The sequence below is a fragment of the Lissotriton helveticus genome, chromosome 7 (assembly GCF_964261635.1).
Source record: "Lissotriton helveticus chromosome 7, aLisHel1.1, whole genome shotgun sequence".
Classification (NCBI taxonomy): domain Eukaryota; kingdom Metazoa; phylum Chordata; class Amphibia; order Caudata; family Salamandridae; genus Lissotriton; species Lissotriton helveticus.
Window position 1 is genome coordinate 977,586,391 of NC_136068.1, and position 13,396 is coordinate 977,599,786.

General features: G+C 42.6%; 1 protein-coding gene across 2 annotated transcripts in view; it reads right to left on the bottom strand.

Moving 5' to 3' along the window:
* The window catches only part of CAMK2A (calcium/calmodulin dependent protein kinase II alpha), a 602,280-nt gene that overhangs the window by 253,246 nt on the left and 335,638 nt on the right, over positions 1-13,396 (bottom strand). For both annotated transcript variants that reach the window (XM_078653588.1, XM_078653589.1), the window contains exon 5: positions 11,053-11,118. In XM_078653588.1, coding sequence (XP_078509714.1) covers positions 11,053-11,118 — 66 coding nt within the window. The remainder of the gene's footprint in view (positions 1-11,052; positions 11,119-13,396) is intronic.

The window sequence follows — 13,396 nt, forward strand, 5'->3', positions numbered from 1 at the left end:
AGTGCAATAAACATTACTACCCACATGGAGAACTGTCCCAAGTTTACCCCTCTACAAAGGGTTAAAAATGTACTTTTGAGAAAATTGAAACTAAGCAGAGGGAGGGGCAGTCTTATGATTTTGCATGTGACATCAGAGAGTTCTCAACCAATGGTGAACTGGTACCAAGTGCAATTTAGCCAACCCGAAACGTAAACTTAAAATGGGGAGTAGTGTTGAGGGTAAAACACCCGAAGGTCCTCCCTACATGCCACTCATTATTCAGCTTAAAGCTGGCTCCTCTTCATATCCAACAGAGCAGAGAGTGAGAACGTTCTTATAAGAGACTTCCGGTTTAGGCACCATAATTGTGTCATGGATTTGCTTGACGAGAGCCCTCCTGAGCAGGTTTCCCTTTTACTTCATCTATATGCTTAGGAAGTGAATTCAGTGGGTTGGTGCTCCAGTCCTTCCAAGAAAAAAGCTCTTTACTTAGCCTATCTCAACATCTAATGGGGACAACTGGAGGTCAAAAGATACCCCAGTACCTTCTATAAAAAATTCTCCTAAGAGATTTATGACCACTTGAAGCATTGCTGTGACAAATCAAGGCTGGAATTACTCTTTCGGCTCCTTTACAATAAATACTTACCGTTCATATCTCATGAAGGAGTTAGCATGTGAGGCCAATGGAAGCCTCCATCAAATGTTTGTGTTTTCCTAATTATACTGGACTTTAGCAGCTAACACCCATTAATGCTTTAGCTACTTAATTTAAGGAGCACCATTAAACTGATGCGCCAAAATTCATAATTTCTCAAGCCTGGTTTCCAAAAGCCAGCCCGATGGCAAGGGACAATGTCCTTCCACAAATGAGGAGCAACATGTGCTAATTATTGCAACATCTGGGCATTCTATACATCAATGTATCATCCTCATGTATGTAAACCACTGGAATACTTCAACAAACTGCTCAAACAGCTGTTAAAAAAGAGAGATCATTTCAATCTATTTGTAGTTTTAGCAATATGATGGCCCCCTGGCACCCACTGAATTAAGCCTATTTGAACAACTAAGCAATAAAAATCACTGAGATGCTTTCAGATCTTCGAATAATCAAAAGCAGATACATGTAAGCTTCAAAATGCCTAACATGTCTCATGAAAATAAAGCAGAGGCTGTTATACGTGCACCATGATCTTGCCGTTCCCGTACATACAAACATGCTGCTGTAAACATAGGATAGCTGTATGTTCTACAACGCTAAAAAGATGCTGGTACTCTTACAGGTACTATGTCATGGCAGTGGTCACAGGAGAGCCGAACTTCGGGCAGAACCAACGAGAAAGGAAAGGAGTACAGTACTGCCAAGGCACGGATGATTTCACCAAGAGAATAGAGTTGATCCTGGGTCTCTCAATACATGGAAGATACATAAAACTTGGGCCAATAAATGGGCTGCCTAGTTTGGTTTCCAGAAGATCAGAATTGTGAAGAGAAATGAAGTCATTTTTTAAAAGATTGTTTTAAAAATTATTTCCATTCTCCGAGATAGAATCAAAAGAAACGTTTGTGCCATACAGACCGCTAATCGAGTTCCAACAGCTCTGCTATCACATCCTGGGATCTGTGGGAATGTGCACTTGAGGCTAAATGGACAAAATGATGAGGCCAGAAATGATCAAAGAATGGGCCAGCCAATTAACCTCTCTTATTCTCCTGCCATGGCTCATGATGGAAGTACATTCTCCCCTTAGTGATTTCTAATTTGTCTAGGCGCTCTCCCAGTTTTGGTGGCTATTCTACACTTGTAGTCTGCCAAATTAACAGAAAAATTAGGACAGAACGGCAACAGCTCGTGCCAACCTCAGACTCACCGAAAGCCGGGCTGTGCAAAATTCACGTAATTTGCTTTCACATAATTACTGAAATTTCAGCAACAGCCTTAGGTTCTGTTGTTCCAGTGAATTCGCGGTCATTTATTTACAACATGTGGCACATTCACAGTAGATTTTAATCATGAATGCCACATAATGTGGCATAATGACATAGTCTCAGGAATTGTGTGTAATAAACAGAATGCGAAACAAATTATGTGAATTATGCGAGTGTATCTTTATTTCCTTTCAGTACAATAGCATGCTGACGTAAACCCATCCCGATAGGAAAACAGAAGGAACAGCTTTTCCTGCATCCCAAGGCCTTCTTTCGAAGGTCACTTCACGTTCTTCCCTTGGGGTTGTATAAGACACGTTTTACGTTTCAGAGTCTAATGGCCAAAGTATTATGGCTGTAGTTTTCTGGTGCGTACTTTGATGGCATTTTGATCCTCGGCAACAGCTTAAGAACACCTCAGCCATCTGCAGATCATTTCTAAACAATGCTTTATTGTGATTAGTCAGTAATATTGCAGTTGAATTGAGCACGAGAAACATTATAAATTACGTGGGACTAGAATCAGCACCTAGAAATTAAGGGCCACATGCATCAAAGTAAGTAATTGTGATTCCTAAATTACAATTTTTAAGGAATCGCAATCCCTTATGCAGGTAAGAATCGCAAAATAAAGTGCGATTGCTACAAATTCCTTAATAGCGAATCGCAAATACTCTAACCTATCCCCTGCCCTTTCTATTATTTCGAACCTCATCATGTTCCAATACTTCTTGAAAAATAGAACAAACAAATTGTATGCGTATCCCTATACTCTTCCCCCATGCAATAGTATTTACATGGATATACAGATAAAGAACCTTCCTCCTTACATTTGCAGAACAATATCAGAAATTTCCTGAATTGTACTTGTCGGGACATTTTGTTTATATATGATTTTTCCAAATATTTCATAGAAAACCTATCTTTCAGTCAGGTGTTACAGATCACGATTGCTGGAGTCGTCTACAGGTCTACTAATATGGCAATTTTGGTAACAGCCAGTGAAGCGCAAAACCATTGCCGAACCCTGGTGTGAGATTGCTGGGATACCAACTGTGTCAGTAACACGCCCTGCATAGAGAAAGGTCCTGTCAATACCAAGTTCCCTTTCATCTCATCCCAAAATGGCTGACTAGTAAAGTGTATCTTCAAGCATTCCCATAGTATTTCCATGATATCACATCTCCAACCTTAAAGTCGTGCTAAGGTTTACTGCTAGCAGCCTGGAAGGGACTAATTCTAGCGATGCAAAATAAAAAAATTAAATATGTGCCACTCTTTTCCCTTTTTCTTGATACAGAACAGTATCATTCCAATTATCATTTGAGGACTCTGATGATAATCAATGTTCCCACCAGACTCTGAGCCAATTAACCATGGAATGTGAGAATAAATAGTCTACAACATGGGTACTCACAAACATTTTCCCGGGGCCGCAAAGTTTGGTCTTTGGTGTTACCGAGGGCTGCACTGATGCCAGCGGGGTTGGGGGTGTAAAGTGGACATGGTGGAGGTGAAGCATGTATATCTACTGGCTGATCTCAATTGCACAATGTGAAAGTAGAAAACCTGGGATTCGCCACTTGACCAAATTGTGTGATCCTGGGTAATTGTTTTATTTCAATTTCTCTCCTTTTTCTTCAATATCATCAAATATAAGCGGACCTCAAAATACATGACTTCAGGATATGTGCTGTACAAAAACATCTCCTGTACTTGGATGTAATCACTAATGGCATTATTGCCAGGGTGGGAGCCTGAATGTTTCTAAATTCATGTTTAAAAACTATCACTTTAAATATATACTTCTGAATGCACCTTTACAATTTGATTTACTGAGGTGAAATGGTTCTTCAGATCAGTGAAATGCACCTTTTGAATTTTTAAAAGACTATCCTATTTTTATGTTTGCTGTCTTCAAAAATGAAGGGTTTTCTAAAATTAAAGGCCTGGTAACTTCCTTTTGGTTAACTGTAATTTACTTTTAAATAAGTGCTTGGTGTACATTAAAAAAAACATGTTTTACGTTAGTGCTGAGTCGAGTAAACAGCAGCCCATTGCTGCTGCTGCTCAGGGGGCCGCATGTAAAGGTCAGGAGGGCCGCAGGCAGCCCCCTGGCCGTACTTTGAGTGTCACTGGTCATCCTGTATAAACCAGAAACTACTCCCCGAAATTTGCATATATACAGACAAAGATGGCAGAGTGATTTAAATGTATTGTGGATGAGCCCAGTAGGCATCACAGTAGGCATCATAAGCAATGACCCCATTCCAAATTAAAGTTTTTATTTCTCCCTCGAAGATCTTTTTAAGAGAATCATGGCAAAAACGCAGGTACATCGAGGTCCATGTTAATTTGGACAACCTATCCTCTCACCCATAAATGGAGATTTGCAATTGATTCCGGATCAATAAGTCATTTGGCAGTGTGTTTAATAATGGTAATAAGACATCTCAAATCATTTTCTAACCCACTGTTAATCATAGTGCCCAAATATTTGAGGTGAGAATTTACCCATCTAAAAGGTGTGTCCCCTATTGGAACGTTAGTGGTGCATTTGGTCAGTGGCACAGCTTCACATCATGTCCAATATTTTCTATAGCCTGAAAATTGGTAGAAGATTGAGTTATGAAATATAAGAGCTGGTAAAGAAGTTGCTGATGAATATATGATGTTACAATGCAAACAATTACAACGCATACCTTTACAACGTGGTTTTTAGATCGCAACTACCATTCCAACGCATGATTTTACAACACATGCCATCACAACGCATTTTTAGAAACTGCCATTACAACGTATACTATTACAACGCATAATACTTTTGAAGCAACAGTGGGGTAGGTGTTGGAGAGTGTAGGAGTAAAAATTACTATTCCCACTACAGTGAGTGCAACAGTAGGGTAAGTGTTGGATAGTGTTGGGGTAAAAATGACTGTTCCCTCTCCAGTGAGTGCAACAGTAGGGTAAGTGGTGGATAGTGATTTCGGTAAAAGTACTATCCCCATGTACCCCAAAACCCATACCCACCCTAAAACAAAAAAATCCCCATTACTTACCTTATAATGCATTGTAGTGATATGCGTTGCAATGGCATGCATTGTAATGGCATGCGATGTAAAGGCAGTTGCGTTGTAACAGCTGTGTTGTAAAGGTAGTGCGTTGTAATGACTGCGTTGTAATGGCATGCATTGTAATGGCATGCGATGTAAAGGCAGTTGCGTTGTAACAGCTGCGTTGTAAAGGTAGTGTGTTGTAATGACTGCGTTGTAATGGTTGTTTCCCGTTGCTGACATCACTAATACATTATCAGCACAGAGCATCACTTTTTGTTTCTCCTGCCAGAGCCCCTACTTCATGTACCTCATCATTCAGGTGAATTACCACTGCCAAGTGTCCGTGAGCCAGCAGGAAAAGGATTGGGAAGGTCAGCCAGTTTACTTTGAGCCTCTCAAAACCTTGAAAGGACGAGATAAGAAGCCAATCTATTTGACTATGACAAATAATATAAATTAAGCTGGAATTAATGGGATGAAACCAGTGCTTTAAATGGACCGGTACTGAATACCGGCACTTTTTTATTTTGAGAGTGAGAGTACCGGCACTTCTCAAGAGTGACGCAGTACTTTTAATTGGAAAGTACCGGCACTTCTCCAAAACAAGCAGGCAGTACCGGACAGTACCGGTCCATTTAAAGCACTGGTTTCATCCCATTAATTCCAGCTTAAGCACTACATGCAGCAATCAGCAACTGAAAAGTGACCTGCCTCTGCATGCTATTGTATGGTAATGTGTGGTAGCGTTTTTAGTAACTTTTGATCCATGTGATCTAGAAACAATTTGCCTGTTAAAATTCTGCAAATGATGGAGAACATCAATATGTGGCAAGTGGAGCACATCCATAATTATATGTAAAACACCAAGAAGAATCGTCCAGTGCCAGTCGGCGTCTGCAGAACTTTTTCCGGGGGGGGGGAGGCAAAATGTTAACATCATCACCATCCTCCTACATGATGTGTTCCAGGTGGGGCACAAGAAACACTGGGGCGCAGGAGGAGCCATGGGGGGCAGGAAGCAGGCTGCATATGATCATACACACCATAGGGTTGTTGTGACACAGCCATCTCTTTCTTTTGTCGCACCCCAAAATCCATACCCACCCTGGTCCCTAAAATTACCCCCTGGCACCCCAAAACCCATACCCACCCGAACCCTAAAATTACCCCTGCCCCCCCAAAACTCATACCTACCCTGAACCCTAAAATTAGGCCCCTGGAACCCTAAACCCCGAACCCGCCCTGACCCCTAAAATTGTCCCCCTGACACCCCAAACCTCATACCCGCCCTGAACCCTAAAATTCCCCACCCTTGCACCCCAAAACCCATACCCGCCCCGAACACTAAAATTACCCCCCAGTACCACAAAACCCATACCCACACTGAACATTAAAATTATCTCCTTGGCACCCCAATCTCTAACCCACCGTGAACTTTAAAATTACTCCCTGACACCCTAAAACCCACACCCACCCTGGCCCTAAAGTAGGGGTGGGCGGAATTTGCGTAGTCGTGCTACGCAAAGTTCCGTGAAATGGTAAAAAATCTCCGCGAACACACAGAAATTCCGCGAACACGCGGAATTGCTTGTTTGCAATGCTTTTTTCCTGTTTACGATCACTGTTTGCGTGCTCGGGGAGAAACATATCGCGAACACGCATTTTGAGAACGCGAACAAGCACATAATTCCGCGAAGTTGCGGAACGCAGAATTTTGGGCAATTTGGCATTCTCTGCGGAACGCAAAATTACCCAAATTCCGCGAGCGGAACGGAATTTGCCGCCCAGGCCTACCCTAAAGTTACCCCCTCGCACCCCAAAAGCTGAACACTACATTCTGATTGTGTATCACGCCATCTCCCTGCTCAGGAGGATCTGCTGGCCCGGATCTGCTCGACCTGGTCTGCTTCTGCTCGCCCTTCCCTGTCCCTCTTCCCGACCAACCGAGCCTGCCTCCGTGCACAGTGCCTGGACCTAATCTGTCTGGCCTGGTTCTTTCTCCTTTGGACCGCTGTCTTCACTGGCTCCCTCACCCAGACCCCCTTACCCCCCCTCCACTTGCTCTCTCATCTATCTTCCTCCCTTCTTCTCGATCTCTCTTTCCCCACTGCTTCTCTCTCATTTTCTCTCACCCCCTTCGTTCACTCGCACCCCCCACCATATCTGTCTCCCCGACCCCGCCAAGTCTTCCTCTGTCCCCCTCTCTCTTCCTCCTCCTCATGTCGGTGATAGGGAGCCCGGGGCCCTCTCTGAAAATGCGAGCTGGTAGTGACGTTAAGTGTGAAGGCACCAAGGTTTGTACAGGGAGAAGAGGCAGGGGGAGGGCGGCAGGTAGAGGGTCAAAGGGGACACTGGCTCTCAGAGAGGTGAGAAGGGGCGGGGAGCAGCCTGAGGACAAAAACAACACCAGAGCAAGAGGCAGACGCTCCGCGGGGAGCCTGGTGTTGTAAAATGAAGTAACGCACACTTTTTAGCACAACAAAGCAGCCGAAGGGCGCCTTTCACCTGAGCCAAGAACCTGACCCATCGTGAACAAACAGCAGCCACCGGAGAAACCAGCGGTGGCATGAAAACAACAAAGGACAGAGACAGACAACTGCTGCCGAAAACTGGAAGTACAACTTACACCTTTAACAAAAGACAATTCCTGATGCAAGCACCACACGCCAGAACACTATAAATATATAAATCTCCCATCAATGCACACCTGAGAGTGAATAAAAAGATGAGCAGCAAACGAAGGCAGTGACTGACAGACACTAAGCATGGGCATCTGCGGGGGGGGGGGCAAGGAGGGGTGCTCGGGGGGGGGCAAGCACCCCTCCTTACCTCCCCTGCAGATGCCCATGCGCCAGTGCCCCTGTCTTAGACGGAGTGATTAGACTTTTTGTTTAGATTTTTTATGTCCAGTGTACGCCATAAATGTCTTTTTTTACAAACAGAAGAAAAAAGAAAACATGCTGCCATCTAGACCTGGCAGTCAAAGCCTTGAAATAAAAATGCTATATATCTTTTTTTAATTAACCATCGCACATAATTTGAATAGAACAGTAGAGGTGCTTTCTAACAATCAGGTGTCCTAGAAAAATATAGACACTATTTCTAGTGTTATTGGAAATCACTGAAAATATATGACTCATGTTGGTGTAATTAAAGTGTGCTAGTGGCTTTGAATTACATAGCTAAAACGTACAAGGATGATGACCAGGTAAAGCGAAGGACCCTGCTGGGGTGGGCTGGTTTGACCAAAATTGTTCATCAGCTAACCAAAAGCTGATGGCTGCCCTGAAATGTAAATATAAACCAGTGGATAAGCCCATTGTGGCTTTATTAAGAAAAGCCTATAAAAACGCACTGGAAGTCAGAAGACGGGAAATTAGGGAAGCAGCCTGGGAAGAATTAACCTCTATAGATGTTCTTAAGAATAGCTCTAAATTTTGGGCTGTTGTAAACAAACCTTTTTCAATGATGTTTGTAATGACCAATTGGATTGTGGCATTCAGGAACAGGTGTGGTGTTCTCATTTTAAGTCAGTTTATGAAGGGGAAAACTCAGGGGAGGTGACTATACCAACCCCTATTGTGGATCCCTATACTTTAGTGGTTACTGAGACAGAGGTGGCAGACGCCATCAGGAAGATGACAAGTAATAAGGGTCCGGGCCCTGATGGCATTCCAGACGACCTCTTTAAATCAGACGTCAAGACCTGGTCCAGAGTTTTAACCAATGTTTTTAATAGGGTATGTAAATCAGGTATCCCGGGTACCTGGTCTGAATCCGTCATTGTACCCATTTTTAAGAAAGGTAATAGAGGGGAACCTAGCTGTTATCGCCCGATCTCCCTCATTGATTCTGCTGTGAAAGTGTTGGGTCGGGTGGTCTTAGGCAAACTCACAGACTGGCTGGCTGAAACAAACACCCTCTCAGGCCTACAATTTGGGTTCAGGAAAGGACGAGGCACTATAGATCAAAGCCTTAACCTTCAATTATTAATTGGGAAATACACAATCGCCAATAGGGCACGCTATATTTAGCCTTCATGGACCTTTCCTCGGCCTTCGACCGTGTGAATAGGTCCAAATTATGGGGGTTGCTTCTTAATCTTGGCATCGAAAAAAATATTGTGTACTTCCTCGCTGACCTGCATAGGGACCTCTCGGCCACAGTCAGATATGACCGTTTGGGTAATTGCACGGGTAAGATTGGGATCACTAATGGGGTTAGGCAGGGCTGTATTTTATCCTTTATATTAACGACCTAGGCACTATTTTCACTGAGGTGTGCAAGAACATACCGAGGGCAGGCAAGCGTTCCATTCCGGCATTACTTTATGCCGATGATGCCGCTCTTATAGCACGCACAGCAGTAGGACTGCAATGTCTTTTAAATTCATTTGCTGATTTTATGAACGCGCTGGATCTCACTGTGAATTTTTCGAAATCCCATGTAATGATTGTGGGCAGTAAACCTAAAAGAATTAAGACTTTGCACTGTGAAAGGAATGTTCTGTCCAGGGTTTCAAGATTCCCATATTTAGGGGTCATTTTTGATGATAAGTCCACTTGGTTGCCCCAATTGGCAGCAAAACGGAATGCTTTTGCAAGGTCCATTTTGGCTGTCTTGGGTTTTGCTCGCAAACTGGGGGTGAAGCCGTTGCAAGCTGTGTTGAAGATTTACGATGCCAAATGTATTTCATTAGCCATGTACGGGGCTGATCTTTGGGGGCTTAAAAACGTAAAGGCCATGCAGGTGGCAGAGGATAAGTTTTTGAAATCTAGCTTATCCGTCCCCGAGTCAACCTCCGGTTACATCGCTCATCAAGAGTGTGGGGTAGAATACCTAGAAGATCGTATAGCCATAGCCCCGTTATTAAAATGGATTTTAATTTGGCTGAACCCGAAATGGAGCTGAACCATGAAATTCTCAGGGATTGCCTAGCCCTTGAGCATGGCAACTCTATCCCCTGGCTGAATTATGTCAAAAAAATAGCTGTTAAATTGGGCCGCCCAGAATTGTTTGATCAGCCGAATGAACTATTGAAGGGGGATGTGAAATGGGTGAAAGACACATACAAGATGATGGCATGTCTGGCCAGAGAGGATAAGGAGCTGGGCAAACCAACAGTAAGGGCCCATCAGTTGTTAATAACCTCAAGTGCAATAGAACCCTATTTAAGAATCGTTAACAAAACTAACCATCGATTCTTACTGACAAAATTCAGATTGAACAAATTTCATCTTCTTCTTACAGAACGTCCAGGTTGGACTAAGGAGATAGATCTGGAGATTTGTTCGTGTGACGGATTTTCCATCATGGACACTGTGCACTTTATCTTTTTTTGCAAACATCTTCGCCCTATTCGCAAAAGGTTAATTATTCCTCTTATTAAAGACAAGGGCTTTAGACAAGTTAAACCTGCCCTCTTGTATCTACAGCTGCTGTCTAATGTTTGGGAGATTTTTAACATAGCGAACTTCTTAACAATAGCGATTAGACTCAAGAGGAAGATTAAGTGGACCTACTGTACATAGCAAGGGTTAACCTCTGAATTGCGATCGAGCGCTTTCTCCTTTTTAAAATTGTTTTTCTCCTTTTAATGGTCTCTGCATACGATATTTGCAGATATAATTAAACTTTCCCTTGCCTATATCGTTAGTGTATGTTTTAAAATATGATAATGTAATGTATGAATTGCTAATTTGCACAATTTTCTTTTGTATTTGATTGTGGTCTTGACTTTTGATGTTTAGTATACTTTTATGGTTTTTGCTATGAACCGAATAAAGTACTTTGACTGACTGATTAATGACTAAAGTGTGTAAAGAAAAGAGCATTGCCACAGTAAAGTACTGACCCACCAGCCCTGGCAGTGAAGTGCACTTCTTTTTCTGAGCTAGGCTTACCCACACGGTGTGTGAGATGACATACACAATGGCATTTATAAACAGGAAACAAGAACATTTCGTTCAGTTCTGCTTTTCAGGTGTGCCTTCACCAGAGCACTCTTTTCTGTGGAGCGGATCTGACACAGGCTCACCACCCGCCAAGACATATGTACCCCAGGAGTCTCAATGGCACCAACCTGGCATCTGCTTCACTGTAATATTCCCGGGCAACGATGTCCTCAAACAGCTCACCACCCGTCACCCTGTGGCCAAGAAATCAGAAACCAAGCATAAGTTATCAGGGAAAAAATAAATCATCACACCGTGCAGGTGGTCAATGACAGAGAAAACACAGATACAAGCATGCACAGAAAACAATGAAAGAGCACCACATCAACAAGCAGGCGTTTGGACAACCAAAGGCAACCACAAGATACACATGTTATTATTGGGGAGAAAACTAGGGTTAATATGCACGTGGACCCTGATTGAGTATTACAAATAGCCAGCAAGCACTGAGGGGCTTATTTTGAGGTAGAAATACCAATATGCAATGTGGCAGTGATGAAGGACTGCAGGTACCTGCCAGGGGCGGATCGACAGTTAACTATAACAAACTAATATCCAACTGGATAACTGGCCATTTGCTGGAATCTCTTTTGGGCCACTTCCCTGCCGATTTATTGCGGGTCCCCTGCCAGTTTTTTCAGCCCTTCACTTCAGGTGATTGCATTCATCCTTACTAGCATCACTTAAGGTGTATGTAAGTGATGGTCAGGCACAGTAACCCCTAACCCATGGAAACATGGAACAGTGATGATATTTCTTAAAGAACCCATGGCCCACACTTATATAGAAAATAACTTCAAACTGATCTCACGTTTACCTCTATACACCAAAATTCTAGAAAAACAAGCGAGCAAGCGATTATCGCCCTATCTTGAATCCAAATCTCTGCTGGACCACACCCAATTGGCCTTCTACAACAACACAGCATAGAAGCCGCCTTACTTACAATCACTGAGGATCTTCAAGCAATTTTAGACCAGGTAAGTTGTGCTGCCCTGATCTTAGAATTATTGATGGTCATCAACGTAGTCTGTAAAACTAATATCCTTTATCATCTCTTCAGTATCAGCATTTGCAAAACTACCCTCATCTGGCTTCAATCTTATTGTTTAATACTTAAATTGCTCAACTGGCTGCTCTGGTTCGCTCATGCGGTCTGATGCTGATGATACCCACCATGTACTTGTCCAATAACTTTTCTTCGACTCAAGAAAACAATTGTATATGTATGTCAACAGTTGATAAAATGGACGTCTTTCCAATTTTCTTAAATTAAATAGTGGTAAGGCAGAGAGTCTCTTATTTGGCATGCAGCCCTTTATCTGAATTACAGACAGCTCCCTGAACCAGCTACCACTGTTAACAATTGAGGTGTTTGATGTGACCACAGCCAGACTTTCACCACCCAAGTCACTCATATTCCTTCGACATGCTCCTCCTTACTCAGAGAAAAGTAGTTCATCTATTCCCTGTATCTTCTTCTCATCTTGACCGTGGTAACTCACTTTATCGAGGGTTACATGAATACTTGCTACAGTGACTCCAGTTAGCCCAAAATGCATCTCATCTCTTCTCATCCTGAACTTCCCCTGTTAGCCTGTCAATATCAGCCCATTCCAGCCATCTACAATGGCTTTCTAGGGGCAAATGCTCTCTCTTCAAAGTACTCAGTCTGATCTATAGGGCATTTTCTAACATAGGACCTTCTTACAGCCACAATTTGATTCGCCAATCCTACTCATTAACTTCGATCTGCGTGTACTTACGAGAAGAGCATCCCATGTTTCAAATGCAGCCAGACTAGAGGATTCTCGTTCTCATGCCAGGTCTCTAAAGACTGCAACTCCAGTGGAAGTAAGGCTCACACCTTCCACATCTTTGTGTAGGAACAAACTTAAACCTTGAATCTTCAACCTGAAGTAAGATCTGCCCGTAGATTTTCCTTAACTCGAGGATGCTGTGTTTTGGGTAGCAGCTTGCGTTTTATAAATTCTATCATATTATATCACATCATATCATAGGTGCACAGTTTTTTTTATGTTTATTTTATTTATTTATTTATTTATTTTTTTAAGTGCACAGTTTTTTTATGTTTATTTTTTTATATTTTATTTATATTATTTTATTGATGTTATACGTGAACATGAGGTCAGTGCATGCCCTGTTGTATTTTTAGATAGCACTTCACTTAGTTGAAGCTAAAGGTTTGCATATTGTCGCAGAGGTCAATAACAGGTTTGTCATCAGGAGTACTGACTCAGAGGTTAAACTCTCTCATAATCAGAATTTTGCTGTCTTTTATGTGTAGGTGTAGGGGTGCAGGGTTCTGTCCTGTGGTGCAGAGAGCTGTTAGGGGTTAGTGGTGCAATGAACAACTATGCATTCAGAGGACTGGAACTGTGAACGAGTAAGCAAGACAGTTCAGTTGTGCAGGCTAGATTTACCCATCCTCAGTACAAGCACTGCTCCTGT